Source organism: Saccopteryx leptura, chromosome 10 (assembly GCF_036850995.1).
Source record: "Saccopteryx leptura isolate mSacLep1 chromosome 10, mSacLep1_pri_phased_curated, whole genome shotgun sequence".
In the NCBI taxonomy this organism is placed as follows: domain Eukaryota; kingdom Metazoa; phylum Chordata; class Mammalia; order Chiroptera; family Emballonuridae; genus Saccopteryx; species Saccopteryx leptura.
The window spans coordinates 6804903-6829003 of NC_089512.1; the positions used below are offsets into that span (position 1 = coordinate 6804903).

Sequence of the window (24101 nt, forward strand, 5' to 3'; positions counted from 1 at the left end):
CACTCCGTGCTTTCCTTCCTGCCGTGGTTCCTAACTTTGCTCAAAGTCGCCAGATTCCCAGCCAAGTGGAGGGACCCGCCGGACTGAGGACAGTGGGGACTCAGCCAAGAACCCACAAGGGCAGGGTCAACGCAGCACCTCAAGGGAGGAGGCGGGTGGGCACGGGCCCCAGACCTCTCATCCCGATTCCCCTCCTCTTTAGGATGGAGTGGGCCGCGGGGCAACGAGGGAGGGACCCGCAGGGACAGCCTGGGCCCTGGGAGCTCCGTGTGGGCCTGCTGCTGAGTGGTGAGAGGGCCCAGCAAAGGCCTGGGGGTTTGGGGATGTGATGGTGGGTCCTGGGGCAGCTGGCCCCGGGGCTGTGGGGTGGGAATGCCGTGGAACCGACTGAGCCACTGTTCCCAGTGCTGGCCGCCTCCCTGGCCCAGGCCCCAGCCCCGGATATGCCAGGCTGTTCTCGGGGAAGCTGCTACCCTGCCACTGGGGACCTGCTGGTGGGCCGAGCTGACAGACTGACCGCCTCATCTACCTGTGGCTTGCATGGCCCCCAGCCTTACTGTATCGTCAGTCACCTGCAGGTGCTGCTGGGGGGTGGGCTGGGAGGGTTAGTGTGGCGCTGGCACTGGCTTAGGCCCTGACCCTGACCCTAACCTGACCTAGGACGAGAAGAAATGTTTTCTGTGTGACTCCCGGCGCCCCTTCTCTGCTAGAGACAACCCAACCAGCCATCGCATTCAGAATGTAGTCACCAGCTTTGCGCCGCAACGCCAGGCAGCCTGGTGGCAGTCAGAGAACGGTGAGGCCAGGGGCGGGGCACAGGATGAGCCGGCTGCCCACTTGTTGCCTCAAGTCCCTGACCTCCGCGTCCTGCCCCAGGTGTCTCTGTGGTCACCATCCAGCTGGACTTGGAGGCTGAGTTCCATTTCACACACCTCATTATGACTTTCAAGGTGCCAGCATGTCTGGGAGCCTGCTTGACCTTTCTGCTTGGCCCCCCATTGCCCCTGAACAGGGTCCCAGCTCCTGACCCCAGCCCCCCTGAGCTCATAGGCTGTGCTTTTGCCATGTGGGAGGCACCATCTTCTCCCACATCTTCCACTGCCTCCCACCTCCATGCCTGTGCACAGGCCTCCCTCATCCCAGCCTGGCTCAAGCCCTGCCTCCCTGGGCCCCATGGTCCCTGAGCCTGCCCGCTGGAGGTGGCTACCTTCCCTGATCTCACTGATCGTTGCTTGGCTTCCATGGGTCACCCCCACTTGTCTGTGAACTGCTTGAGGGCAGGCCCTAGCTGGGCAGAGCTCTTGCTGGGCCTGCGTTGGACTTGGGTCCTGGTGCCCTCTGACCAGCTCTGCCCCCCACTCAGACATTTCGCCCTGCCGCCATGCTGGTGGAGCGCTCAGCAGACTTTGGACGCACCTGGCATGTGTACCGATATTTCTCCTATGACTGTGGGGCTGACTTCCCAGGAGTCCCACTGGCCCCCCCACGGCATTGGGATGATGTTGTCTGTGAGTCCCGCTACTCAGAGATCGAGCCGTCCACTGAAGGCGAGGTGAGGCTTGGGATATGGGCTTGGTGCGGGAAGTGGGGACAATGGACCCGGGGGCAGAGGCCCGCATCTCTACAGAGCCCCTTCCCTTCCAGGTCATCTATCGCGTACTGGACCCTGCCATTCCTATCCCAAACCCCTATAGCCCACGGATCCAGAGTGAGTGTTCCACCCCATGGGCCTGGCAAAGTCCCAGCATCCAACTGGTGACTATTTGGGGCCTTGGTAGCTATTTTGGGTGCTTCCTAGGACAGGTGCCAAGTCCAATTTAGCTCATATAGCAGTAGACAGGAGGTCTCCCAAGGTGACCTTGGCAACTGCAGCCCCTGGGTGGGTCTGGGCAGGAACAGCCTGCCTGGCCACCTGGTCCCCAACCCTTCCCCCCTCCTCCCCAGACCTACTAAAGATCACCAACCTAAGGGTGAACTTGACACGGCTACACACACTGGGGGACAACTTGCTTGATCCACGACGGGAGATCCGAGAGAAGTACTATTATGCCCTTTATGAGCTGGTTGTGCGTGGCAACTGCTTCTGCTATGGACACGCCTCACAGTGTGCACCTGCCCCGGGAGCACCAACCCACGCGGAGGGCATGGTGAGGGGCTTCAGCTGGCTGGAGTAGGACTGAGGGCAAGGGTAGGGGCAGGCATGGCTGGACAGTGCTGACCACATACCTGCCCACCCTCCTAGGTCCATGGGGCCTGCGTTTGCAAACACAATACTCGTGGCCTCAACTGTGAGCAGTGTCAAGATTTCTATCATGATCTTCCCTGGCATCCAGCCGAGGATGGCCACAGCCATGCCTGCAAGAGTGAGTGAACTCTTGCAGCCCTAGATCTCCGTGGCCTGGCTGTGCCCGGGCTAGAACCTAGAACTCCGTGGCCTGGCTGTGCCCGGGCTAGAACCTAGAACTCCGTGGCCTGGCTGTGCCCGGGCTAGAACCTAGAACTCCGTGGCCTGGCTGTGCCCGGGCTAGAACCTAGAACTCCGTGGCCTGGCTGTGCCCGGGCTAGAACCTAGAGCTTGGATGGTCAAACCACAAACACTCAGGCTGTGGGGTCCAAAGGGTATCCAGGCCTTGATGTCCCTGAGAACTCCCTCAACCCTCCTTGACAATTTGCTCTGGGTAGGGACCCAGTATGGTTCTGAAGCCTTAAAGTTCCTGAGCCTCCATTCACAAATTCTGGCCTGTGGCAGGGACCTGAGGTAGCGCTAGAGACCCCTGTACCCCTTACCCTTGGGACATGGTCCTCTCTAAGAGGCCCTTGTCCTGCCTTTTCTTCCCCTCCCCCAAGAGTGCGAGTGCCATGGGCACACCCACAGCTGCCACTTTGACATGGCCATGTACCTGGCATCTGGCAATGTGAGTGGAGGTGTGTGTGACGGATGTCAGCACAACACAGCTGGGCACCACTGTGAGCTCTGTCGACCCTTCTTCTACCGCGACCCAGCCAAGGGCCTGCGGGACCCAGCCGTGTGCCGTGGTGAGGCTGGAACCGGGAGAGGGAAGGCTGAGCCCAGGTGGGAGCTGGGGAGCTAGATCCAGGTTGCAGGGATTGGGGCGGAGAGCCCAAGGCAGAGCCAGACTGGGAATCTAGGGGGGCGGGCTTGGAAGATGACTGGTGCTGGGTAAGTTGGGGTGGGGTGACCTTGCACCTGTTTTTGCCCTCAGCCTGTGACTGTGACCCCATGGGTTCCCAAGATGGTGGCCGCTGTGATCCTCACGATGACCCTGCGCTTGGGCTGGTCTCGGGCCAGTGTCGCTGCAAAGAACATGTGATGGGCTCTCGCTGCCAGCAGTGCCGTGATGGTTACTTTGGGCTCAGTGCCAGTGACCCTGTAGGCTGCCAGCGTATGTGCTTCCTGCCCTCACTCCAGCTTATCTTAACTCTTGACCTCTTGCTCTGCACCCCACTGAACACAAGCACTCCACAGCTCCCCAAAGTGCTGATGGGTCTCCTTTATCCGCAGGGTGTCAGTGCGACGCACGGGGCACAGTCCCCGGGGGCACCCCTTGTGACCCCAACAGTGGAACCTGTTTCTGCAAGCGCCTAGTGACCGGACAAGGCTGCAACCGCTGCCTGGTGCGCCTGGCTGGGGCCGAGGTTCTGGGGTCCAGCATTTGTCCTTAGAGCACAAGGCAAGGGGGTGGTGTCCACGCTCCACTGAGTGGGTGCCGAGAGCTTAAGGACCAGTCCTGGTTCAGAGGCAGGTCTGGGAGGCCAAGGGTGGAAGCAGTTTTCACCAAGGGGTGGGAGAGGCTGAGAGCCATCAACGGATTCCCTGCTGGGGGGAGTGGGGGGTCTGTTCCTGCCCCCAGCAGTCTCTTCTCTCCCAGCCTGGCCACTGGGGCCTGAGCCACGACCTGCTAGGCTGCCGTCCGTGTGACTGTGACGTGGGTGGTGCCTTGGACCCCCAGTGAGTGCTGAGTAGGGGGCTCCAGGAGGGGTGGGGGGAGACCCTGGGCAAGATCCTGGTCTCCAATAACTGCACTCCGCAGATGCAATGAAGCCACGGGTCAGTGCCACTGCCGCCAGCACATGGTGGGGCGACGCTGTGATCAGGTGCAGCCTGGCTACTTCCGGCCCTTCCTTGACCACCTAACATGGGAGGCTGAGGACACCCGAGGCCAGGTAGAGGGCCACTGGTGGACAGCAGGGCATGGAGCGGCGGGGTTACAGGTGGCGCCTTGTGTGGGGAGGGCATCCAGCCTTGTGCAGGGCGGGGCTGCTGCTGGAGAGCCGGGGTTTGGGGATAGGCTGTGGCGGAAGAGGTGGAGGCTTGCCTGAGCCCCCACCCACGGCCTCCTCTCCTCCCAGGAGCTTGATGTGGTGGAGCGCCTGGCCACCCCCAGGGAAACTCCAACCTGGACAGGCACAGGCTTCGTTCGGCTGCGGGAAGGCCAGGCACTGGAGTTCCTGGTGACCTCTGTGCCAAGAGCCATGGACTACGATGTGCTGCTGCGCTTGGAGCCCCAGGTCAGACCCTGTGACGCCTAACCCAGAGCTGACCCTCCGGGTGTGGGAGCAGCTCCTTCAGCCTCCCGTTCCCCCAGGTTCCTGAACAATGGGCGGAGGTAGAGCTGACCGTGCAGCGCCCAGGGTCTGTGTCTGCCCGCAGCCCATGTGGGCACGTGTTGCCCAAGGATGACCACATCTCAGGGACTCTGCAACCAGACGCCAGGTGAGGGCACTAACGGCAGCACCGACAATGATGAGGGTTGTGGGCCAGCCCTAAGCTCCCTGAAGGGTACTTGGAAAACACCCCAGCTCTCATTTATTTGTCTCTTCCTTCAAGTGCCTCCCCCTGAGTATTGTTTGCCAGGTACTGTTGGGCATGACACTAGCAGAGGAAGGAAGTAGATGGAACAGGGCCTGCTCTCTAAGGGGTCTAAGTTCCAGAGGCCAAGGTCGCAGTTAATGGGAAACCGCTATAGAGAATGCCCATGGTGGGAGGCAGGGCATCAGAGCACTGAGCAGTGATGTGACTGGTATGATTACTGTTTGATTATATTGTGGGTAGTGTTTGTTTCATGAGTCTTCTTTCATCCCTTTACTTCTCTTTACACATTTTATCACGTAGTCAAACATGCATACACAGAAGCAGAGAGAATAGCATAATGAGCTTGGCTTACCCATGGTAGGCATTTTGACAACTGTGACTTGTGTGTAACAAAGATCCCTCTAGTTGCCGAGTGGAGAATAGACTTAAAGGGGCCAAGGTGAAAACTGGGAGATCGACTGGGGGCTACTGAGTGGGCTAAGTGACAGTGGGTTGGACAGAGGTGTAGCAGTAGAGGTGGCAAGAAGAGGAAGTTTCCAGAAGGTTCCTGAGGGCAGAGCCAATGGCTTAAACATGTAAGAAAGGGATAGAAAGTGGAAAGGTGAAGCTAGGGCTTTTGGTTTGGGCATCTGATTGGGGATGAGGTTCCTTACTGAGGTGGAGACACAGGGAGGAGCAGTTCTGAGATGCTCAGATGTGGGAAGGAGGCCAGCGGGTGATCGGATTTCTTTGTCGGGAACTCCTGGGAGGGCTCCAGTTAGAGATATACATTTGGGACTCATCACTAGAGAGGTGATTCTAGGTGAAACAACCAGAGAGAGGAAGGAAGACCAGAACCAAGCTTTGGGGTACTCTAGTATCAGGCCAGTAGAGAAGGAGGAGGTGGGGAGCAGCGGGGAAATCGAGAGTGTGGACAGGGCCCCAGAGAGGAGACGAGTGTCCTGGGAAGGAAGGGGCACTGGTCTCATTGCGTGCTCCCGATGCTGGAGCAGATAAGACAGACAAGTGGCTGCTGGGTCAGCTGCATGGAAGTCAAGGGAGTTTGTTCTTTTTTTTTACTGAAGATTTTATTTTATTTATTTATTTTTATTTATTCATTTTAGAGAGGAGGGAGGGGGAGAGAGAGAGAGAGAGAGAAAGGGGGGAGGAGCAGGAAGTATCAACTCCCATATGTGCCTTGACCAGACAAGTGCAGGGTTTTGAACCGGCGACCTCAGTGTTCCCAGGTCGACGCTTTATCCACTGCGCCACCAGAGGTCAGGCGGGAGTTTGTTCTTAACACAAGCCGTCTCCATGGCATGTTGGGGCAGAAGCTCTACTGGAGTGGGGGCAGTGGTTACAGTCAAATTCCAGGAGTTTGTTGGGCAGGAGAACAAAGGCAGACATCAGCTAGGGGGAAACTCAAATGATCGAGGGGAGATTTTTCCAAGGGGGTATAAAAGAACCCTCACATGGTTTGCAGGCTGCTGGGAATGACCTAGGAGAGGGGGATGAGGGGGCAGGTGGTGCAGTCTTGCTGAAGAGGAGCAGGGCTTGGGGGTTGGAGGTCAAAGTCAGAGGAGGTTTGAAGAGGTCATTGAGGAAAAATTGACAAGGATTTGTGCCAGGGAAGTGCTGTGGGATTGCAAGGTTGTATGGAGTGCTTTTAGTGAGACTGGTCTGCACAGGTGTGGGGTCCCAGTGAGAGAGGTGTGTGGGGTCCCTGTGAGGGAGGTGGGTGGGAGTCTTCTGTACAGATTCTCTGTTGGGCTGTCCAGCTGTCTTTTGGCCTGAATGATGGTTTGGTTCCCATGTGTGGGGTAGGGGAGGCCCAGGAGGGTGGGTACAGAAACCCTGGGCGACTCCCATGCCTATCTGCCCCTCCCCCCAGGTTCATGGTGCTTCCCAGACCTGTCTGCCTTGAGCCTGGAGTCTCCTACAAGCTTCAGCTGAAGCTGTTGAGAACAGGGGGAAGTGCCCAGCCTGGGACCCCCTACTCTGGACCCAGCCTGCTCATTGACTCGGTGAACAGTCCCCTCTCCTCACACCAACCAAGATGGCGGGGCCTATGGGATGGGACTCTTGGATAGGAGGCTTCCGTGACAGAGAGGCAGGCCAGTGGCGGTGCTGAGCTGGGTAATCCGGCAGCACTGATCCAGCCCAGGGCAGAACCTCATTCCTCTCTGCTCCTCTCTTCAGCTGGTGCTGCTACCGCGTGTCCTGGTGCTTGAGATGTTCAGTGGGGGTGACGCGGCCGCCCTGGAACGCCGCGCCACCTTTGAACGCTACCGCTGCCACGAGGAGGGTCTGGTGCCCAGCAAGACCCCGCCCTCTGAGGCCTGCGCCCCCCTCCTCATTAGCCTGGCCACCCTGCTCTACAATGGTGCCCTGCGTGAGTGTCTGGGATGTGGGTTGGTGGGGTGCAGGTGCGCAGGCCCAGCCTGACTTGGCTCTGCACCCGCTCCTCACAGCCTGTCAGTGTGACCCCCAGGGCTCGCTGAGTTCCGAGTGCCACCCTCACGGTGGCCAGTGCCTGTGCAAGCCTGCCGTGGTGGGGCGCCGCTGTGAACTCTGTGCCCCCGGCTACTACGGCTTTGGCCCCACTGGCTGTCAAGGTACTTCCCCTCCCCCTCTTCCTTCCCTCCCACTGCCATTCAGCCTCCCACTGCTGGCTCTTCTTCTATTCTTCTTCCTTCCTGTAACTCGGTATGGGAACCCATACTCTCAGCCCCGAGTCGCCTGCCATTCCCTGCCATTCCGACCTCCCCACCCTGACCCCACCCGGATCCTCCGTCAACCCCTGCTCTGCTCAGCCTCTGCCTTGCCTGCAGCCTGCCAGTGCAGCCCCGAGGGCTCGCTCAGCAGCCTGTGCGAAGGGGTCAGCGGGCAGTGCCCCTGCCGAGCCGGTGCCTTTGGGCTCCGCTGCGACCGCTGCCAGCGTGGCCAGTGGGGATTCCCCAGCTGCCGGCCTTGTGTCTGCAACGGCCACGCAGACGAATGTGACAGCCACACGGGCGCTTGCCTGGGCTGCCGTGACCACACAGGGGGTGAGCGCTGTGAAAGGTGAGCCCTGGGCAGCTCTGAGTGGGCTGGTAGGGGGCCTGGCTACTCAGGGATGACATGTCTCTTCCTGCCCCTCAACGCAGGTGCATTGCTGGCTTCCACGGGGACCCTCGGCTGCCATATGGGGGCCAGTGCCGGCCCTGCCCCTGCCCTGAAGGCCCTGGGAGCCGGCGGCACTTTGCTACCTCCTGCCATCGGGATGGGTACTCCCAGCAGATCATGTGCCACTGCAGGGCAGGCTACACGGGTGAGTGGGTAAGGTACAGGCGTGGGCTCAGGGTGAGGCGGCTGGGCCGGACTCTCATACCTTCCACCTGACTGTGGGCAGGGCTGCGGTGCGAAGCTTGTGCCCCTGGGCACTTTGGGGACCCATCAAGGCCAGGTGGCCAGTGCCAACCGTGTGAATGCAGTGGAAACATTGATCCCACGGACCCTGATGCCTGTGATCCCCATACGGGGCAATGCCTGCGCTGCTTACACCACACAGAGGGGCCACACTGTGCCCACTGCAAGCCTGGCTTCCATGGGCAGGCTGTCCGACAAAGCTGTCACCGTGAGTGTGAGATGGGAGGGGATGGCTGGGGTGAGTGTCCATTGCTTGGGCTCCCCTTGATTAGTATGCTCATCCTGACTGGCACAGGCTGCACCTGCAACGTACTAGGCACAGATCCCCAGCAGTGCCCATCCTCTGACCAATGCAACTGTGACCCAAGCAGTGGGCAGTGCCCATGCCTCCCAAATGTCCAGGGCCTTAGCTGTGACCGTTGTGCCCCCAACTTCTGGAATCTCACCAGTGGCCGTGGTTGCCAGCCATGTGCCTGCCATCCAAGTCGAGCCAGAGGACCCACCTGCAACGAGGTATGGGACCTTCCTATAGATCCCTGGGTAGATGGGACCGGGACCAGCTGACAGTCTCGAGGCCTCAGCCTATGATTGAAGCTCTGGTCTCTGCTTTATTCCCACTCCAGTTCACAGGGCAGTGCCACTGCCATGCCGGATTTGGTGGGCAAACCTGTGCTGAGTGCCAGGAGCTTCACTGGGGAGACCCTGGGTTGCAGTGCCGTGGTGAGCAAGCCCGGGGGGCCAGGGTGGGTGGGGGACTTCCCAAGATGCCCCACTGATACCTAACTCTGCGGTCTGCACTTTCTTGCAGCCTGTGATTGCGACCCTCGTGGGATAGACACACCTCAGTGTCATCGCTCCACAGGCCACTGCAGCTGCCGCCCAGGTGTATCTGGAGTACGCTGTGACCAGTGTGCCCGTGGCTTCACTGGTGTCTTTCCTGCCTGCCACCCCTGCCATGCATGCTTCGGTGACTGGGACCGAGTGGTGCAGGACTTGGCTGCCCGTACACGGCGCCTGGAGCAGAGGGTGCAGGAGCTGCAGCAGACGGGCGTGCTGGGTGCCTTTGAGAGTAGCTTCTGGCGCATACAGGAGAAGCTGGGCACTGTGCAGGGGATTGTGCGTGCCCGCAACACCTCAGCTGCCTCCACTGCACAGCTTGTGGAGGCCACAGAGGAGCTGCGGTGCGGATGGGCCTCAGATATGTGGTGGGAAGGGGCAGTGGCCCAGCGGACTGGGGCTAAAGTCGCTACAAATACCTCCCTCCCCTCTGACACAGGCGTCAGATTGGGGAGGCCACTGAGCGTCTGACCCAGCTGGAGGCAGAGCTGACAGCTGTGCAGGATGAGAACTTTAATGCCAACCATGCACTAAGCAGCTTGGAGAGAGACGGGCTTGCACTTAATCTCACACTGCGGCAGCTTGACCAGCATCTGGACCTCCTGAAGCATTCCAACTTCCTGGGTAAGTTGGTGGCCAACTATGCAGGTTGGCCAACTATGCAGGGCCAGGGTCGATCTTCTACTGACTGCCTGTCTCTGCTCAACTTAGGTGCCTATGACAGCATCCGCCACGCGCATGGCCTGTCTGCAGAGGCAGAACGTCGTGCCAATACATCAGCCCTGACAGTGCCCAGCCCTGTGAGCAACTCAGCTAACACTCGGCACCGGACAGAGGTGCTGATGGGTGCCCAGAGGGAGGACTTTCACCGCAAGCACATGGCCAACCAGCGGGCACTGGGAGAGCTCTCCACCCGTGCTCACAGCCTGAGCCTGACAGGCATAAATGAACTGGTGAGTCATAAACATGAGGTGGGACATGTGGGGACAGCTGTTCCTTCCACAGGGCCCTGACTTGTTCTGTGCCTGGCAGGTGTGTGGGGCCCCAGGGGACGCACCCTGCGCTACGAGCCCCTGTGGGGGTGCTGGCTGTCGGGACGAGGATGGGCAGCCCCGCTGCGGAGGCCTCAGCTGCAGTGGGGCAGTAGCCATGGCAGACCTGGCGCTGGGTCGAGCCCGGCACACACAGACAGAACTGCAGCGGGCACTGGCAGAAGGTGGTGGCATCCTCAGCCAGGTGGCAGAGACCCGTCGGCAGGCAGGCGAGGCACAGCAGCGAGCCCAGGAGGCCCTGGACAAGGCTAATGCTTCCAGGGGACAGGTGGAGCAGGCCAACCAGGAACTGCGGGAACTCATCCAGAGTGTGAAGGACTTCCTGAGCCGTGAGCCTCCCATGTGGCCCAGGCCATGTAGTTGTTTCCCTTGTCTGTGTCCCTGGGTTCATACTTGTATCAGGTCCTGTATTGGACCTCTGCTTATGACTCATGTCTGGCCCCTGAGCCCTCGGCCATTTGTGGTCTTCTAGTTCAAGACCCTGAGTCTGTGCCCCACATATAGTTCCTGTCCTTATGGTTACATCCTTATGCTTATTAGCCAACCCACATTCCATGTGCAGTCCCTGAGTCCATATCCCAAGATTGTGTCCACATACCGATGCTGGGGAATGTGTCTCTAATCTCTTGACTGTGTTCTCATAGAGGAAGGGGCTGATCCCGATAGCATTGAGGTGGTGGCCACAAGGGTGCTACAGCTCTCCATCCCAGCATCACCTGAGCAGATCCAGCACCTGGCTGGCGAGATTGCAGAGCGGGTCCGGAGCCTGGCAGATGTGGACACAATCCTAGCACGCACTGTGGGAGATGTGCATCGGGCAGAACGGCTACTACAAGATGCACAGCGGGCACGGTCTGACCCCAACCCTGACCCTCATCCTTGGCACTTAGTCCTGATACTTGCAGGCCATGATTCTCTCTCTTTCCCAGGAGCCGGGCTGAAGGTGAGAAACAGAAGGCAGAGACAGTACAGGCAGCGCTGGAGGAAGCCCAGCGGGCACAGGGTGCTGCTCATGGTGCTATCCAGGGGGCAGCGGTTGACACACGTGACACAGAACAGACCCTGCACCAGGTGTGGTCTCTGGAATATCAGTGGGACAAGGTTATGGGCATGCCTCATCGGCCCGTTTAACCCTGGGCCCACCCATGGCAGGTGCAGGAGAGGATGACAGGTGCAGAGCAAGCACTGAGCTCTGCGGGCGAGCGGGCTCAGCAACTGGATGGTCTCCTGGAGGCTCTGAAATTGAAACGAGCAGGAAATAGCCTGGCAGCCTCTAGTGCTGAAGAAACAGCAAGCAATGCCCAGGGACGTGCCAGGGAGGCTGAGAAGGTAGACTGAGGCAGAACCAACTAAAGGGGGTGATAGTCGGGGCTGGGTCTCCATTGGGCCACCACAGTGACCCTGCCCTCTATATTCCCAGATACTGGAGGGCCCACTAGGCGACCAATATCAAACAGTGAAGGCCCTGGCTGAGCGCAAGACCCAAGGTGTGCTGGCTGCGCAGGCGCGGGCAGAGCAACTGCGGGATGAGGCTCGGGGCTTGTTACAGGCGGCTCAGGACAAGCTGCAGCGGCTGCAAGGTAAGGATGGGGTCGGTGGACACCAGAGATGTGGGCTTCGGGAATAGAATCCTTGAGCTGAGACCTGCCTCTCTTAGAGCTGGAGGGCACCTATGAGCAGAACGAGCGAGCATTGGAAGGTAAAGCGGCCCAGCTGGATGGGCTGGAGGCCAGGATGCGCAGCGTACTTCAAGACATCAACTTGCAGGTCCAGATCTACAACACCTGCCAGTGACCCCTGCCCGAGCCCACCCCCGTCTCCAGCCCCATCCCGCACGAGTTACTGCCTATGCACGGAACGGTTCCCAACCGGGCAAGGCCCCAATAAACCGGCGTGAATCCCTACTTTGTTGTCTGGACTCTGATTTGTGGAGGGCGGGGTCTGTGGGCGGAACGTCAGGGCTGACACCAGCAGGGCACCGGAGCCCCGCCTCCTCATTTCGGGCCGCCCCGGAGCTGCCTGTCGCCGCGTGCCCGCCGGAAGTGCGTCATCGCCTCGGCTTTCAGCCACCTGGGGTCGTAACTAGAAGTAGAAACAAAACAAGCAGCCGAGACGGTAGCGGGGGCGCCGGGACGGGGGAGGGGCGCGCCGGAACCGGAACCGACCTGACGCCGGAACCGGAACCGAGAGCGAGTTGCCAGGGCCCGAAGAGGCCTGGCGGCGACGGTCTCGCTCGGTGAGTGGGGCGGGCAGCTACTCGCCTGTTTGGCCGGGGCGGAGAGGCCGGGACGCGGCCCAGGCGGCCTGTCCAAGGTCACGGGCCGTGCCAGCCCCCGCCCCTCGAGCCCCGGGGCATGCCGGGCCTACCGATGCAGGTGGGGCAGTGCGCTACGCCGGTGGCGGGCCTCCCTCTGAAAGGGCTGGCGGCGAGCGAGGTCGGCTTCCAGGAGGAGGCGGTGGCGGGCCCAGGGTTCGGAGGCTGGAGCTGGGTTGCAGCCCGGCCCGGGCGCTGGCCTGCGGTCAGTAACCCGGCACGGCCCTATTAGGCCGGCATGGGGAGGGACGCGACCTTCGGCTGGGGCCTAGGTGCAAAGAGGAGAAGGCTGTCCGCTCTGCCTCTGGGCCTGTCGTCATTAAAGATCCAGCCAACTAGTCACACTTCTGACCCGTAGAAGGATACCTGCCCCACATTCACCCTAGAAAACAGAGCTAGTGACTGTCCTACTATCTCAGGCCCCGCTTGAGGCAGCCAGGGGTCCTAGATACATAGTTCATCCCCATGCTTTTCTCAGTTTGGAGAACTTTATTTTGGATGGAGAAACTGCCCTGAATTCACTGGGGGTCTGTGGGAAACGGGGTGGAAGGCCTCTGGCTTAGCTGGTGAGTGGACCTGAGAAGAAAGGGGATGGTATCAGTTTCAGTCCAAACTGTGTGCCCACCCTGCTGTGGGGCAAGGTGGCTGTTGAAAGGGTAATGTGACATCTGGATACTCTTTTCACCCAGCTTTTTCAGTCCCTTCTGCTTGGGACAGCCGTTGGAGAGAGTAATCTCTTGGGATTTAGGGGAAGAAATGCAAGCCATGTATGGGAGCAGGTTTACAAGAGAGTGAGAGCTGGCAGGTGAGGCGCCTTAGCCTCAGAACCTTGCCTGGGCAGTGGTAGCACCTGTCTGGGTCCGTTTTTAGCCACAGAGCCTGGTCCTCCTGCTGCTTGTCTCTTCCTGTCTTGCCTTCCTCCTCCACCTCCTACTTCTCGGGTGGTGACTAAGCAGCCAGTGAGAGTGAGGAAAAGTGAGCACCCTATGGGCTGGAGCCATGGCTCCTTTCCAGATTGGTAGAGGAATCTGGTCCCAGGACATGGCTGCCTTGACCTAGTGTCTCCTCCTCATTGATGCTTCCATCTTCGCCATTCTGTATAGCAGCCACGTATGGGGCTCAGCCCGAAGTAGTTGCTGCTACTTGCATTATTTATTCCCCCTTCAGAATAGTCTCAGAGTGCCCAGGACTATGTCAAATGGTAGAGGGATATTGTTTTGTAGGGTTAGGAATATCCCAGGTTGCTGAGCTCTGGCTGTAACTGAAGAACAGGTAGGTGGGCCCTGGTAGTGATCCCTGGTCCCTTCTTGTTAGGCTGTTGGTTCCTTGCTAGAGAATTTGGCCACAAAGAGTTGCCAAGATAGCTGGGCCAAGAAGAAAGCGCCGTAGCCCTGACCCAGACGCTGTTGCCGACTCTGGGGCACTCTGGCTGTCGACCAAGCGGCTCAAGATGTCTGGCGGGGCTAGTGCTACAGGCCCAAGAAGAGGGCCCCCAGGACTGGAGGAGGCCACCAGTAAGAAGAAGCAGAAGGATCGAGCAAACCAGGAGAACAAGGATGGAGATCCTAGGAGAGGTGGTAATGGCATTCCTAGAGTGCTTGTGGGCATCTCCTCCCTCCCTGTTGCTCTTCTTTCTGTCCTGGTCTGATGCTGAGAGAAGGGCCCAAGGCAAGCTGGTTAGAGCCTCAGCTTTGAGATTGGGGTACTTGGCTGAGATCCTAAAAACAGTGTTTGGTGGGGTGTGGGGTCCTGGAGGCTGCCTCCTCCTCCTCCTTCACCTATTCCCTCTGTTGTCAGGGTCAGTGTCCACTGCTCGGGAGGAACAGACCAAAGACGGTGAGTAATGAGCAGGCCTTTTGCGTGCTATAGTGCTAGGGGGAAAGAGGGCACAGGAGGTATAGTCCTCATCTGGAGACCCTCACGGTCTTACTGTCTCTTTCCCTACAGAGTTGTTGCTTGATTGGAGGCAGAGTGCAGATGAAGTGATTGTCAAGCTGCGTGTAGGAGCGGGTCCCCTGCAGCTGGAGGAGGTGGATGCTGCTTTCACGAACACAGACTGTGTGGTGCGGCTTCCAGGTACGTCCTTCCTGCCTGAGCCCAGCAGTATATTGAGTCCCCTGATGTGCCCCATCCCAGCTCACTGCCTCACTCTTATCTCCAGATGGTCGGCAGTGGGGTGGTGTTTTCTATGCTGAGATAGAAGGTTCTAGCGCCAAAGTGCAGGCTCGTAAAGGTGGCCTCCTGCAGCTGGCACTGCCCAAGAAGGTGCCTATGCTCACATGGCCCTCTCTCCTGGTAAGTTGCAGAGCAGAGCAGGGTAGGGTCGGGATACCCAATGTCATTGACAGGGCCTAATTGCTGTGTCTTTGGCAGAAGAAACCTCTGGGGACGCAGGAGTTGGTGCCAGGGCTGAAGTGCCAGGAGAATGGGCAGGAGTCGTCTCCCATTGCCCTGGAGCTGGGCCCTGAGCCCCGCCGGGCCAAGCAGGAGGCCCGGAACCAGAAGCGGGCCCAGGGCCGTGGTGAGGTAGGGGCGGGGACTGGCCCTGGGGCCCAGGCGGGGCCCAGTGCCAAGAGGGCTGTGCATCTCCGAAGAGGGCCAGAGGGAGAAGGGTCCAGAGATGGCCCTGGACCCCAGGGCGATGCCCCCGCCTTCCTGGCTGAGCCAGCCATCCAGGTGAGCGTACAGCGCCTGTGTGGGAGTTGGGAGGTGGGAGGTGGAGGCAGGGTGTGGACTGCAGTGGGGGGAGGCACCTGCCAGGCTAGCCCAGGATTGATCTTGCTCACAATCTCGCCGTGAATAGGCTGAGGCTGAGGAACAGCTCCGGGTACCACCATTGAACCCCCAGACCGGCCTCCTGGGCTCAGGAGAGGAGAATCTAGCACTTTTGTCAGGAGAGAAGCCAGTGTCCCCCAGGAATGACCCAGTCTCTCCAGCCATGACCCGAAGCAGAGACCCTGAGAAAGGTGACCGTTCCAAAGAGGAGATGGCGCTGGCAGCAGATGCTGCGTCCTTGGTGGATGGTAAAGGTGGGGCTGGCAGTGGGAGGCAGAACCCTATGTTGGGCTGCAGGGTGGGTGGGTGGGTAGGGAGTAGACTAGAAAAAGGTGGGAACCTGTCTTGGGTGGTGCTGAGCTGTGGTCTCAACGTAGAGCCCGAGTCCATGGTGAGCCTACCGTTTGTCAAGAACGACTCCTATGAGAAGGGGCCTGACTCGGTGGTGGTGCACGTGTACGTGAAGGAAATCTGCAGGGACATCTCTCGAGTGCTTTTCCGCGAGCAGGACTTCACCCTGATCTTCCAGACCAGGTGGGTGGGTGGCAGGAGAGTGGCCAGACAGTGTGCTTCAGGCAGGACAGTGTTTCATGCTCTTCCTCCTGCCCTGCCATGCCTCAACAGGGACGGGAACTTCCTGAGACTGCACCCGGGCTGCGGGCCCCATACCATCTTCCGTTGGCAGGTGAAGCTCAGGTGGGTGGTGCCCAGCCCCACCACTGTGCCTGTCCCACTCTGGGCTCCGTCTTCTGGTGTATCTTGCCACACACCCATTCCACCTAAGTTCCTAAGTCCAGCTTTTTCCTGCAGGAACCTGATTGAGCCAGAGCAGTGTACCTTCTGCTTCACAGCTTCTCGCATTGACATTTGCCTCCGGAAGCGGCAGAGTCAACGCTGGGGGGGGCTGGAGGCCCCAGCTACACGAGGTCTGCACACGAGCTCCCTTCATTGCCCGGCCCACATGACCAGGACCTTCATCCCTTGCCACCTGCTGCTAACCACCAGCCCCCTCATTCCCCCTTTTTAAGGTGCAGTGGGTGGTGCAAAGGTTGCCGTGCCGACAGGCCCAACCCCTCTGGATTCAACCCCACCGGGAGGTGCCCCACACCCCCTGACGGTCCAGGAGGAAGCCCGGGCTGTGGAGAAGGAGAAACCGAAGACTCGATCTGAGGACACAGGCCTGGATGGTGTGGCAGCTCGTACCCCCATGGAACATGTCGCCCCAAAGCCAGAACCTCACTTGGCCTCAGTGAGACTCCTGGGGTCGGGAGGGCCAGGGATGGAGGGTGGAGAGCCGCAGGGCTGCTGTCTCATGCCCCTCTTGCTCCACAGCCCAAGCCCACATGCATGGTGCCTCCAATGCCCCACAGCCCTGTGAGCGGAGACAGTGTGGAGGAAGAGGAAGAGGAAGAGAAGAAGGTGTGTCTGCCAGGCTTCACTGGCCTTGTCAATCTAGGCAACACCTGCTTCATGAATAGCGTCATTCAATCTTTGTCCAACACTCGGGAGCTCCGGGACTTCTTCCATGGTGAGAGCAGAGCCAGGAGCCCTGGGTTGTGGGCACGAGGTGTCTTCCCCTGCTCATACTTCTGTTTGCCTGCTGTCCCTAGACCGCTCCTTTGAGGCCGAAATCAACTATAACAACCCACTGGGGACAGGTGGGCGTCTAGCCATTGGCTTTGCCGTGCTGCTCCGGGCACTGTGGAAGGGCACCCACCATGCCTTCCAGCCTTCCAAGTTAAAGGTGATCTGTGGCCACTTCCTCCCTTGGCTGGAGAGAGTGGGGAGGGTCGGTCAGCTGGTTGCGTGGTGGGTACAGGGACGCTGTGCTCACTCCTTTGATCCCTGCATCTAGGCCATTGTGGCCAGCAAGGCCAGCCAGTTCACAGGCTTTGCGCAGCATGATGCCCAGGAGTTCATGGCTTTTCTGCTGGACGGGCTGCATGAGGACCTGAACCGCATTCAGAATAAGCCCTACACGGAGACCGTGGACTCCGATGGCCGGCCCGACGAGGTCAGCGGAGGGGCAGAGGTGGCACGTCTCGTGCACATCCCAGTGCCACGTCTCCTTGGTCCTCACCTCTTTTCCCCCCAGGTGGTGGCTGAGGAAGCATGGCAGAGACACAAGATGAGGAATGACTCTTTCATCGTGGACCTGTTCCAGGGCCAGTACAAGTCAAAGCTGGTGTGCCCCATGTGCGCCAAGGTATGTTGTGCCCCCCTAGAAAGAGACTCCTCCTTCGGCCTTGCCAGCCTGGCCAGATGGAAGTCAGAGGCATGTGCACCTCTAGGTGCTGCAGGGCAAGGGCCGGGCGGGGCAGCTGAGGGCAGGCCTTGGCCTTCTGTGTGGGCTGCAGAGGTTGGCAGGTTATGTTTCCTGGCTGAGGTGAATGTGAGGTTTGAGCTCAAAGACAGCCCGTAAGGGGAGGCAGCGGGGTGGGGGAGACCGAAAAGGCGCATGGGAAGCCACGGAGGGGCACACTGATAAGGTGACTAGACTAGGCAGGGTGTCAAGTGCCAGAAAGAGGGACTATTCTCTTGGTGGCCCTCCTGGGCTATGCAATGTCCTGAGAGTTTGCTGGCTGGCTGTGCGGCCCCGAGAGACATCTGATGGCCTGCGCAGTGCCCCCTGTGCATCCGCAGGTCTCCATCACGTTTGACCCATTCCTCTACCTGCCGGTGCCCTTGCCACAGAAGCAGAAGGTTCTGCCCGTCTTCTATTTTGCCCGGGAGCCCCACAGTAAGCCCATCAAGGTGAGGAGTAAGCTCCTACTGCCGGGGTGTCCCTGAGATCCTGGCCTGCCCACCCCATAGACTGCTCTCTCTGCCACAGTTCCTGGTGAGCATCAGCAAAGAGAACTCCAGCGCGAGCGAGGTGCTGGACTCCCTCTCCCAGAGTGTCCATGTGAAGCCCGAGAACCTGCGTCTGGCCGAGGCATGTCTGTCCTTCCCCCAGCTCTTAAGACTGTGGATGTGTTCTTAAAGCCCCAGACACCGGTGGGCGGTCATTGGCTCCTGTACCCGGACACATGAGTGTGCACGTGACCGCATCAGAAGGGGTGGTGTGTTACTGGTTGAGGCCCAGTGGAAAGCAGGCCTTTGGGCTGTGCAGCACGGGGGCCTGTTCCCAGCCGCTGTCAGGGTTCACTGCCTCTTTGGCGGTGTCCTCCAACTGCTTTTCCCTTTGCAAACAAGGGAAGTGCAGGACTGTCCTCCCACCAGCTACAGTTCTTCCATCGGCTGCTCCTGCATACTGTCCCAGCTTTGTGTGCTGGTCTTCTCCAAAGGCCCCTAGTTTCCCGTGTGGCAGTGCTCTTTCCCTGAGAAGGCTGGGGTAGGGAGGCACCTCCTTGGACGTGGCCCTCGGTGGTAACCACGGTGCAGTCTCAGCACAGCCCCACTGAATGAGAGCACGGAAGAGACCCCCAGTGTGGAGGGCTGGTGTCGTTGACACCTGCCCCAGTCCTGGTCTGTCAGCATCTCTGAAGCACCAGGCTGCTTAGCTCAGTGGGCGCTAAAGCTGGTGCTAGTGGGGCCTCTGCTTCTATTGGGCCACAGTTCCCACCCCTCCCCGCACAGAGCCCGGATCAGAGCCAGGCCGTCTCCCTGTCCTCTGGGGCAGGGTTAGGGGAAGGGCTCGTCCTCATATAGAATCTGTGTGTTCTCTGTCTCAGGTGATTAAGAATCGTTTCCATCGTGTGTTCTTGCCCTCCCACTCCCTGGACACTGTGTCCCCATCGGACACACTCCTCTGCTTTGAGCTGTTGTCCCCAGAGCTGGCTAAGGAGCGGGTGGTAGTGCTCGAGGTGCAGCAGGTAAGCCAAGGCCAACCTGATGCCACAGGGTCGGGGGGGCATTCCCACCTGGCCTGGCCTTGCTGAGCCAGACACCCCACCCCAGCGCCCCCAGGTGCCCAGCATTCCCATCTCCAAGTGCGCAGCCTGCCAACGGAAGCAACAGTCCGAGGATGAGAAGCTGAAACGCTGTACTCGGTGCTACCGCGTGGGCTACTGCAACCAGTGAGGACCCCCTGGTCTGCCCCTCCCCTCCCGCCTGCCACTTGCCACCCACCTCCCTTCCGCATATGTTTTAAGCCTTGGAAGAGGCAGAACTGCCATTTTCCAGGGCCAGAGGCTAGCCCCTAGTGGAGAGTCAGAGGAGGCCCATGGAGCTAAGGCCCTGTTCTTCCCTCCCCTCCCCTCCAGGCTCTGCCAGAAAACCCACTGGCCTGACCACAAGGGCCTCTGCCGCCCTGAGAACATCGGTTACCCCTTCCTGGTCAGCGTACCTGCCTCACGCCTCACTTACGCTCGTCTTGCTCAGTTGCTAGAGGGCTATGCCCGGTAAGTGCCAAGTGATTGAATTAGGGTGGGGGGGGGACAGAAGTGCCATGTGGGCTCACCAGGATGTTTATTTGCTTTGCTGCCACTTACCAGGTATTCTGTGAGTGTATTCCAGCCTCCCTTCCAGCCTGGCCGCATGGCCTTGGAGTCTCAGGGCCCTGGGTGCACCTCATTGCACTCCACTAGCTCCCTGGAGGCTGGGGACAGCGAGAGGGAACCCATCTCCATTCAGCCGCCTGAGCTCCAGCCGGTGACCCCTGTGGCTGAGGGGGACACAGTGGTTCCCCGGGCATGGGCAGCCCCTGATCGGGTCCCTGCGCCCAGCACCAGTGGAATTTCTTCTGAGATTCTGGCCAGTGGGCCCATTGAAGTTGGTTCCTTGCCAGCTGGTGAGAGGGTATCCCGGCCCGAAGGTGAGTCTGGTGAAGGTTCTGCGGCTAGGGGAATGGTGGTTGGGGGGAGCTTGTCCAAACTCTGCTGGGCAGGCGTTCTGATTATCATCTTCTCCTGCAGCTGCTGTGCCTGGGTACCAGCACCCAAGTGAATCCATGAATTCCCACACACCCCAGTTCTTTATCTATAAAATTGACGCGTCCAACCGGGAGCAGCGGCTGGAGGATAAAGGTGTCTGCTGTGTGTGGGGGAGCTGTGGGCGGGCGGGTGGCAGCTCCCCACAGCTGACCCCTGGCCTGCCTGTCTCCAGGAGATACCCCGTTGGATCTGGGCGATGACTGCAGCCTGGCCCTTGTCTGGCGGAACAATGAGCGCCTACAGGAGTTCGTATTGGTGGCCTCCAAGGAGCTGGAGTGTGCCGAGGACCTGGGTTCTGCTGGGGAGGCTGCCCGTGCTGGCCACTTCACTCTGGACCAGTGCCTCACCCTCTTCACGCGGCCCGAAGTGCTGGCGCCCGAGGAGGCTTGGTGAGGGTGGGGCAGCAGGCAAGGTAGCGGGCAGAGTGGAGGGGAGACCTCGTCTTGACCCCATTTCTGTCCCTGGCAGGTACTGCCCGCAGTGCAAACAACACCGGGAGGCCTCCAAGCAGCTTCTGCTCTGGCGCCTGCCGAACGTGCTCATTGTGCAGCTTAAGCGCTTCTCCTTTCGCAGTTTTATTTGGCGTGACAAGATCAATGACTTGGTGGAGTTCCCTGTTCGGTGAGTGAAGGGCCCTGGTGACTATAGGCGGGGCATGGGGGCCAAGCTGGGCATCCTGGGCACCTATTGGCTTTCTCACCTCTGGTTGGGACCACAGGAACCTGGACCTGAGCAAATTCTGCATTGGTCAGAAAGAGGAGCAGTTGCCCAGCTACGACCTGTATGCTGTCATCAACCACTACGGAGGCATGATTGGTGGCCACTACACAGCCTGTGCACGCCTGCCCAATGAGCGCAGCAGCCAGCGCAGTGACGTGGGTGAGGGCCTGCGCAGCCAGCAGGATCGGTGGTAGGGGCGGTGGTGCAGGCTATGCTCACGCTCTTCCCACCTTGCTGCAGGCTGGCGCTTGTTTGATGATAGCACGGTGACAACAGTAGACGAGAGCCAGGTTGTGACGCGTTACGCCTATGTCCTCTTCTACCGCCGGCGGAACTCTCCTGTGGAGAGGCCTCCCCGGGCAGGTACCTCTGAGCACCTCCCAGACATGGGCCCTGCAGCCGAGGCTGCTGCCAGCCAGGTGAGGCCTGGGGGGAGTCGCAGGCTAGTGGGGCCTGCCTCACAGATGCTTGGGGGGGAGGAGGGGCACAGCTTCCTCTTCTCCAGCCAGAGGCCCCTGCAGCCTTGGGATTCATGAGTCACAGACAGGGTTCCCTTACATAAAACATTAGCCAGGAGTGTCCCCATGCTATAAGGACACTTAGGTGTACACACACCAACATGCTGCCATTGGCTGGCACATAAGCACCCACTTAGCACAGGCCAAGTATCTGCTCTGAACCTAAGTTACAGTGCCGTGAACAGACTGTCCCCGACAGCTTCCCAGCTTTCTTCTGCACGCTACCCACACGCCAGCCTATACGCCCTCACTTGTGACTGTCCCTTTGTTCTGAAGTGCATTCCGGACAAGGCCTGTCTAGGCTGCCATGGCCTAGGCTGGCTGTTGCCCTCTCTGAGGTGAGCATCTTACCTCTGCCAAGGCTTCCAGGTCTTCTGTCTCTTACTTCGTGGGAGCCACATCTCTTTTCTGCACTTGTCTTGTTTTTGCTGTCCTCTCCTGCCCTGGGCCCTCTATACTCAGACTCAGAATCCCCTGCAGAAGACAGTGGTCAGGGTCTGGATGTGGGTGAGAGGGCCAGGAGACGACTCAGGTTGGCAGCTCTACCCTCCATGAGCCAGTCCCGCTGTGGGAGGCCTGAGCTACAAACGGACTCACTTGCCCCAGCCTGTCATGGGAAGTTACGTGTTGATTGGGAATCATCTTGAGGCCAAAATGCTGTCAAGATTTGTCTCCCCTGGTGCTCTAGTTTGACAGCCCTGAAAATGGCCCACTCGGCCCCCACTTGCTTACCTCCCTGCTGCTTCGCCTGGGATGTAGGGGTGTATAGCCAGTGCTGTGTCCAGGGGTCTCAGGGACACAGGGTCCCCCTCTCTGATAGCTGATGGCCATTTCCGCACACTGTAGGCTTCCAGGGGGTCTCAGGGACAAAGGGTCCCCCCTACCCGCCCCCCTCTCTGGGTGCTGATGGCCATTTCCGCACACTGTAGGCTTCCAGGGGGTCTCAGGGACAAAGGGTCCCCCCTACCCGCCCCCTCTCTGGGTGCTGATGGCCATTTCCACACACTGTAGGCTTCCCGGGGGTCTCAGGGACAAAGGGTCCCCCCTACCCGCCCCCCTCTCTGGGTGCTGATGGCCGTTTCCGTACACTGTAGGCTTCCTGGGGGGTCTCAGGGACAAAGGGTCTCCCCTACCCGCCCCCCTCTCTGGGTGCTGATGGCCGTTTCCGTACACTGTAGGCTTCCCGGGGGTCTCAGGGACAAAGGGTCTCCCCTACCTGCCCCCCCTCTCTGGGTGCTGATGGCCATTTCCACACACTGTAGGCTTCCCGGGGGTCTCAGGGACAAAGGGTCTCCCCTACCCGCCCCCCTCTCTGGGTGCTGATGGCCATTTCCACACACTGTCGGCTTCTTGGGGGTCTCAGGGACAAAGGGTCCCCCCTACCCGCCCTCTCTCTGGGTGCTGATGGCCGTTTCCGCACACTGTAGGCTTCCCGGGGGTCTCAGGGACAAAGGGTCCCCCCTACCTGGCCCCCTCCGGGTGCTGATGGCCGTTTCCGCACATTGTAGGCTTCCCGGGGGTCTCAGGGACACAGGGTCCCCCCTACCTGGCCCCCTCCGGGTGCTGATGGCCGTTTCCGCACACCGTAGGCTTCCCGGGGGTCTCAGGGACACAGGGTCCCCCTCTCTGGCCCCCCCCCACCCGGGTGCTGATGGCCGTTTCCGCACACCGTAGGCTTCCCGGATTTGGCAGGAGCTGGAGGCGGAGGAGGAGCCGGTACCCGAGGGGCCTGCGCCCCTGGGACCCTGGGGGCCCCAAGACTGGGTGGGCCCCCCGCCACGTGGCCCTACCACAGCTGATGAGGGCTGCCTCCGGTACTTTGTTCTGGGCACCGTGGCAGCTTTGGTGGCCCTCGTGCTCAACGTGTTCTATCCTCTGGTATCCCAGAGTCGCTGGAGATGAGCTCGCCCGCAGGCAGGTGCTGTGAGCTGGTCTGCCTGCCCACCCGCCAGGCATGCCGCCCTCTGTGGGGGACCAAGTCTGGGCTTGGGCCTCAGTGTGTGCACCTGGAGGGAGAAGGGGGCCTGTGGCTCCTGCAGGGGCAGAGCATCCTAGGGTGGGTATCCATCCAGCCGTCTGTCATTCATCCTGCTGCTCTGACCCTCGGCCTGGGGCTTAGCCCTGCCCGAGCATCTTACTGTATTTAAAGTGTTAATAAAGTGAGACTGTTCAGGCCTAATCTTGTCTCTCTGTCTCAATGCCACTGCTGTCTGCGCCTGCCTTGGGGCCCTCCCTTGGGTGCCAGAGCTCCAAGCCAGCACCCCTGGGATGCCAGGCGGCATGCTGGGCAGCCCCCAACCCTGTCCTCATATTCTGTTACAGGGACTAGGCCCTGGCCCGGCCCCCGAGGTGGCCCCCACGCGGACAGCCCCTGAACGCTTCGCCCCCCCTGTGGACTGCCCAGCCCCCACCTACAGCAACATGGAGGAGGTCGATTAGCAGGTCCCTGGCTGGTCGGGGGTTGGGCTTTGGGATCCCCCACAGAGGGCCAGCTCTTTGCCGCTTCTCCTCTAACCCAGAGGACACTGGCTTCATCAGTGGGGAGTTGGGGGGTATGATGAGGGTGGGAACCTCACAGGGTGGGACCTCTTGTCAGCCTGACCCCCCAGCCAGCGGGCCTTGGCTTCTCCAGCCGCCCTCAGTGCTGCGTGATCTGATTCTACGTTGTACCTTCAATTCTTTCTGACTTGCATTATAAACATAATTTTATTCTAATTTTTTTTTTTTTTGCATTTGGAAGTGATTGCTGCTGTTTAAATATATTTTAAAAATAAATGATAAATAAGCAGA

At 59.8% G+C, this 24101-nt stretch overlaps 2 protein-coding genes across 21 annotated transcripts; both read left to right on the plus strand.

Annotated features, from left to right (window-relative positions):
- Positions 1-202: 202 nt before the first annotated feature.
- On the plus strand, positions 203-12014 carry LAMB2 (laminin subunit beta 2). The gene is made up of 32 exons (XM_066351090.1): positions 203-288; positions 406-578; positions 661-796; positions 877-950; positions 1364-1552; positions 1645-1708; positions 1945-2147; positions 2243-2363; positions 2848-3036; positions 3225-3404; positions 3524-3636; positions 3891-3970; positions 4053-4185; positions 4372-4530; positions 4608-4735; positions 6705-6837; positions 7013-7205; positions 7285-7428; positions 7645-7876; positions 7960-8123; positions 8205-8429; positions 8517-8734; positions 8845-8941; positions 9030-9402; positions 9498-9682; positions 9770-10011; positions 10091-10439; positions 10755-10962; positions 11040-11181; positions 11263-11439; positions 11531-11690; positions 11768-12014. The coding sequence occupies exons 1-32, from the start codon at positions 204-206 to the stop codon at positions 11902-11904; spliced, it is 5406 nt and encodes a 1801-aa protein (XP_066207187.1). The 5' UTR covers position 203; the 3' UTR covers positions 11905-12014.
- A 136-nt stretch (positions 12015-12150) lies between these two features.
- Positions 12151-24101, plus strand: USP19 (ubiquitin specific peptidase 19). 20 transcript variants are annotated; one of them, XR_010747203.1, is made up of 27 exons: positions 12151-12346; positions 13739-14001; positions 14222-14260; positions 14372-14500; positions 14586-14719; positions 14798-15100; positions 15228-15453; positions 15577-15733; positions 15824-15895; positions 16010-16125; positions 16228-16448; positions 16532-16727; positions 16810-16943; positions 17055-17213; positions 17295-17405; positions 17843-17953; positions 18033-18134; positions 18874-19014; positions 19100-19218; positions 19405-19542; positions 19636-19955; positions 20056-20166; positions 20246-20462; positions 20542-20694; positions 20792-20948; positions 21034-21212; positions 23634-24101. XR_010747203.1 is itself a non-coding variant. In XM_066351085.1 (27 exons), exons 2-27 carry the CDS (start codon positions 13875-13877, stop codon positions 23748-23750), a joined length of 3987 nt encoding a protein of 1328 aa, XP_066207182.1. In that variant the 5' UTR covers positions 12151-12346; positions 13739-13874; the 3' UTR covers positions 23751-24101. The 20 variants fall into 20 exon arrangements, 19 of the variants coding, with proteins under 19 accessions (XP_066207182.1, XP_066207184.1, XP_066207180.1 ...); XM_066351085.1 differs by having other exon boundaries at positions 16234-16448; positions 20792-20952; XM_066351087.1 differs by having other exon boundaries at positions 15228-15447; positions 16234-16448; positions 20792-20952.

What these genes read in the sequence shown, in the direction of transcription:
- LAMB2 (XM_066351090.1), top strand. Translation starts at nt 204, where the DNA reads ATGGAGTGGGCCGCGGGGCAACGAGGGAGGGACCCGCAGGGACAGCCT. An exon ending in ACCTCATTATGACTTTCAAG is followed by an intron (nt 951 to 1,363) that starts GTGCCAGCATGT and finishes CCCCCCACTCAG; the next exon opens with ACATTTCGCCCTGCCGCCAT. An exon ending in TGTCCGACAAAGCTGTCACC is followed by an intron (nt 8,430 to 8,516) that starts GTGAGTGTGAGA and finishes TGACTGGCACAG; the next exon opens with GCTGCACCTGCAACGTACTA.
- USP19 (XM_066351068.1), top strand. Translation starts at nt 13,875, where the DNA reads ATGTCTGGCGGGGCTAGTGCTACAGGCCCAAGAAGAGGGCCCCCAGGA. An exon ending in GTCCTTGGTGGATGGTAAAG is followed by an intron (nt 15,454 to 15,576) that starts GTGGGGCTGGCA and finishes GTCTCAACGTAG; the next exon opens with AGCCCGAGTCCATGGTGAGC. An exon ending in GAGGGTATCCCGGCCCGAAG is followed by an intron (nt 19,956 to 20,055) that starts GTGAGTCTGGTG and finishes CTTCTCCTGCAG; the next exon opens with CTGCTGTGCCTGGGTACCAG.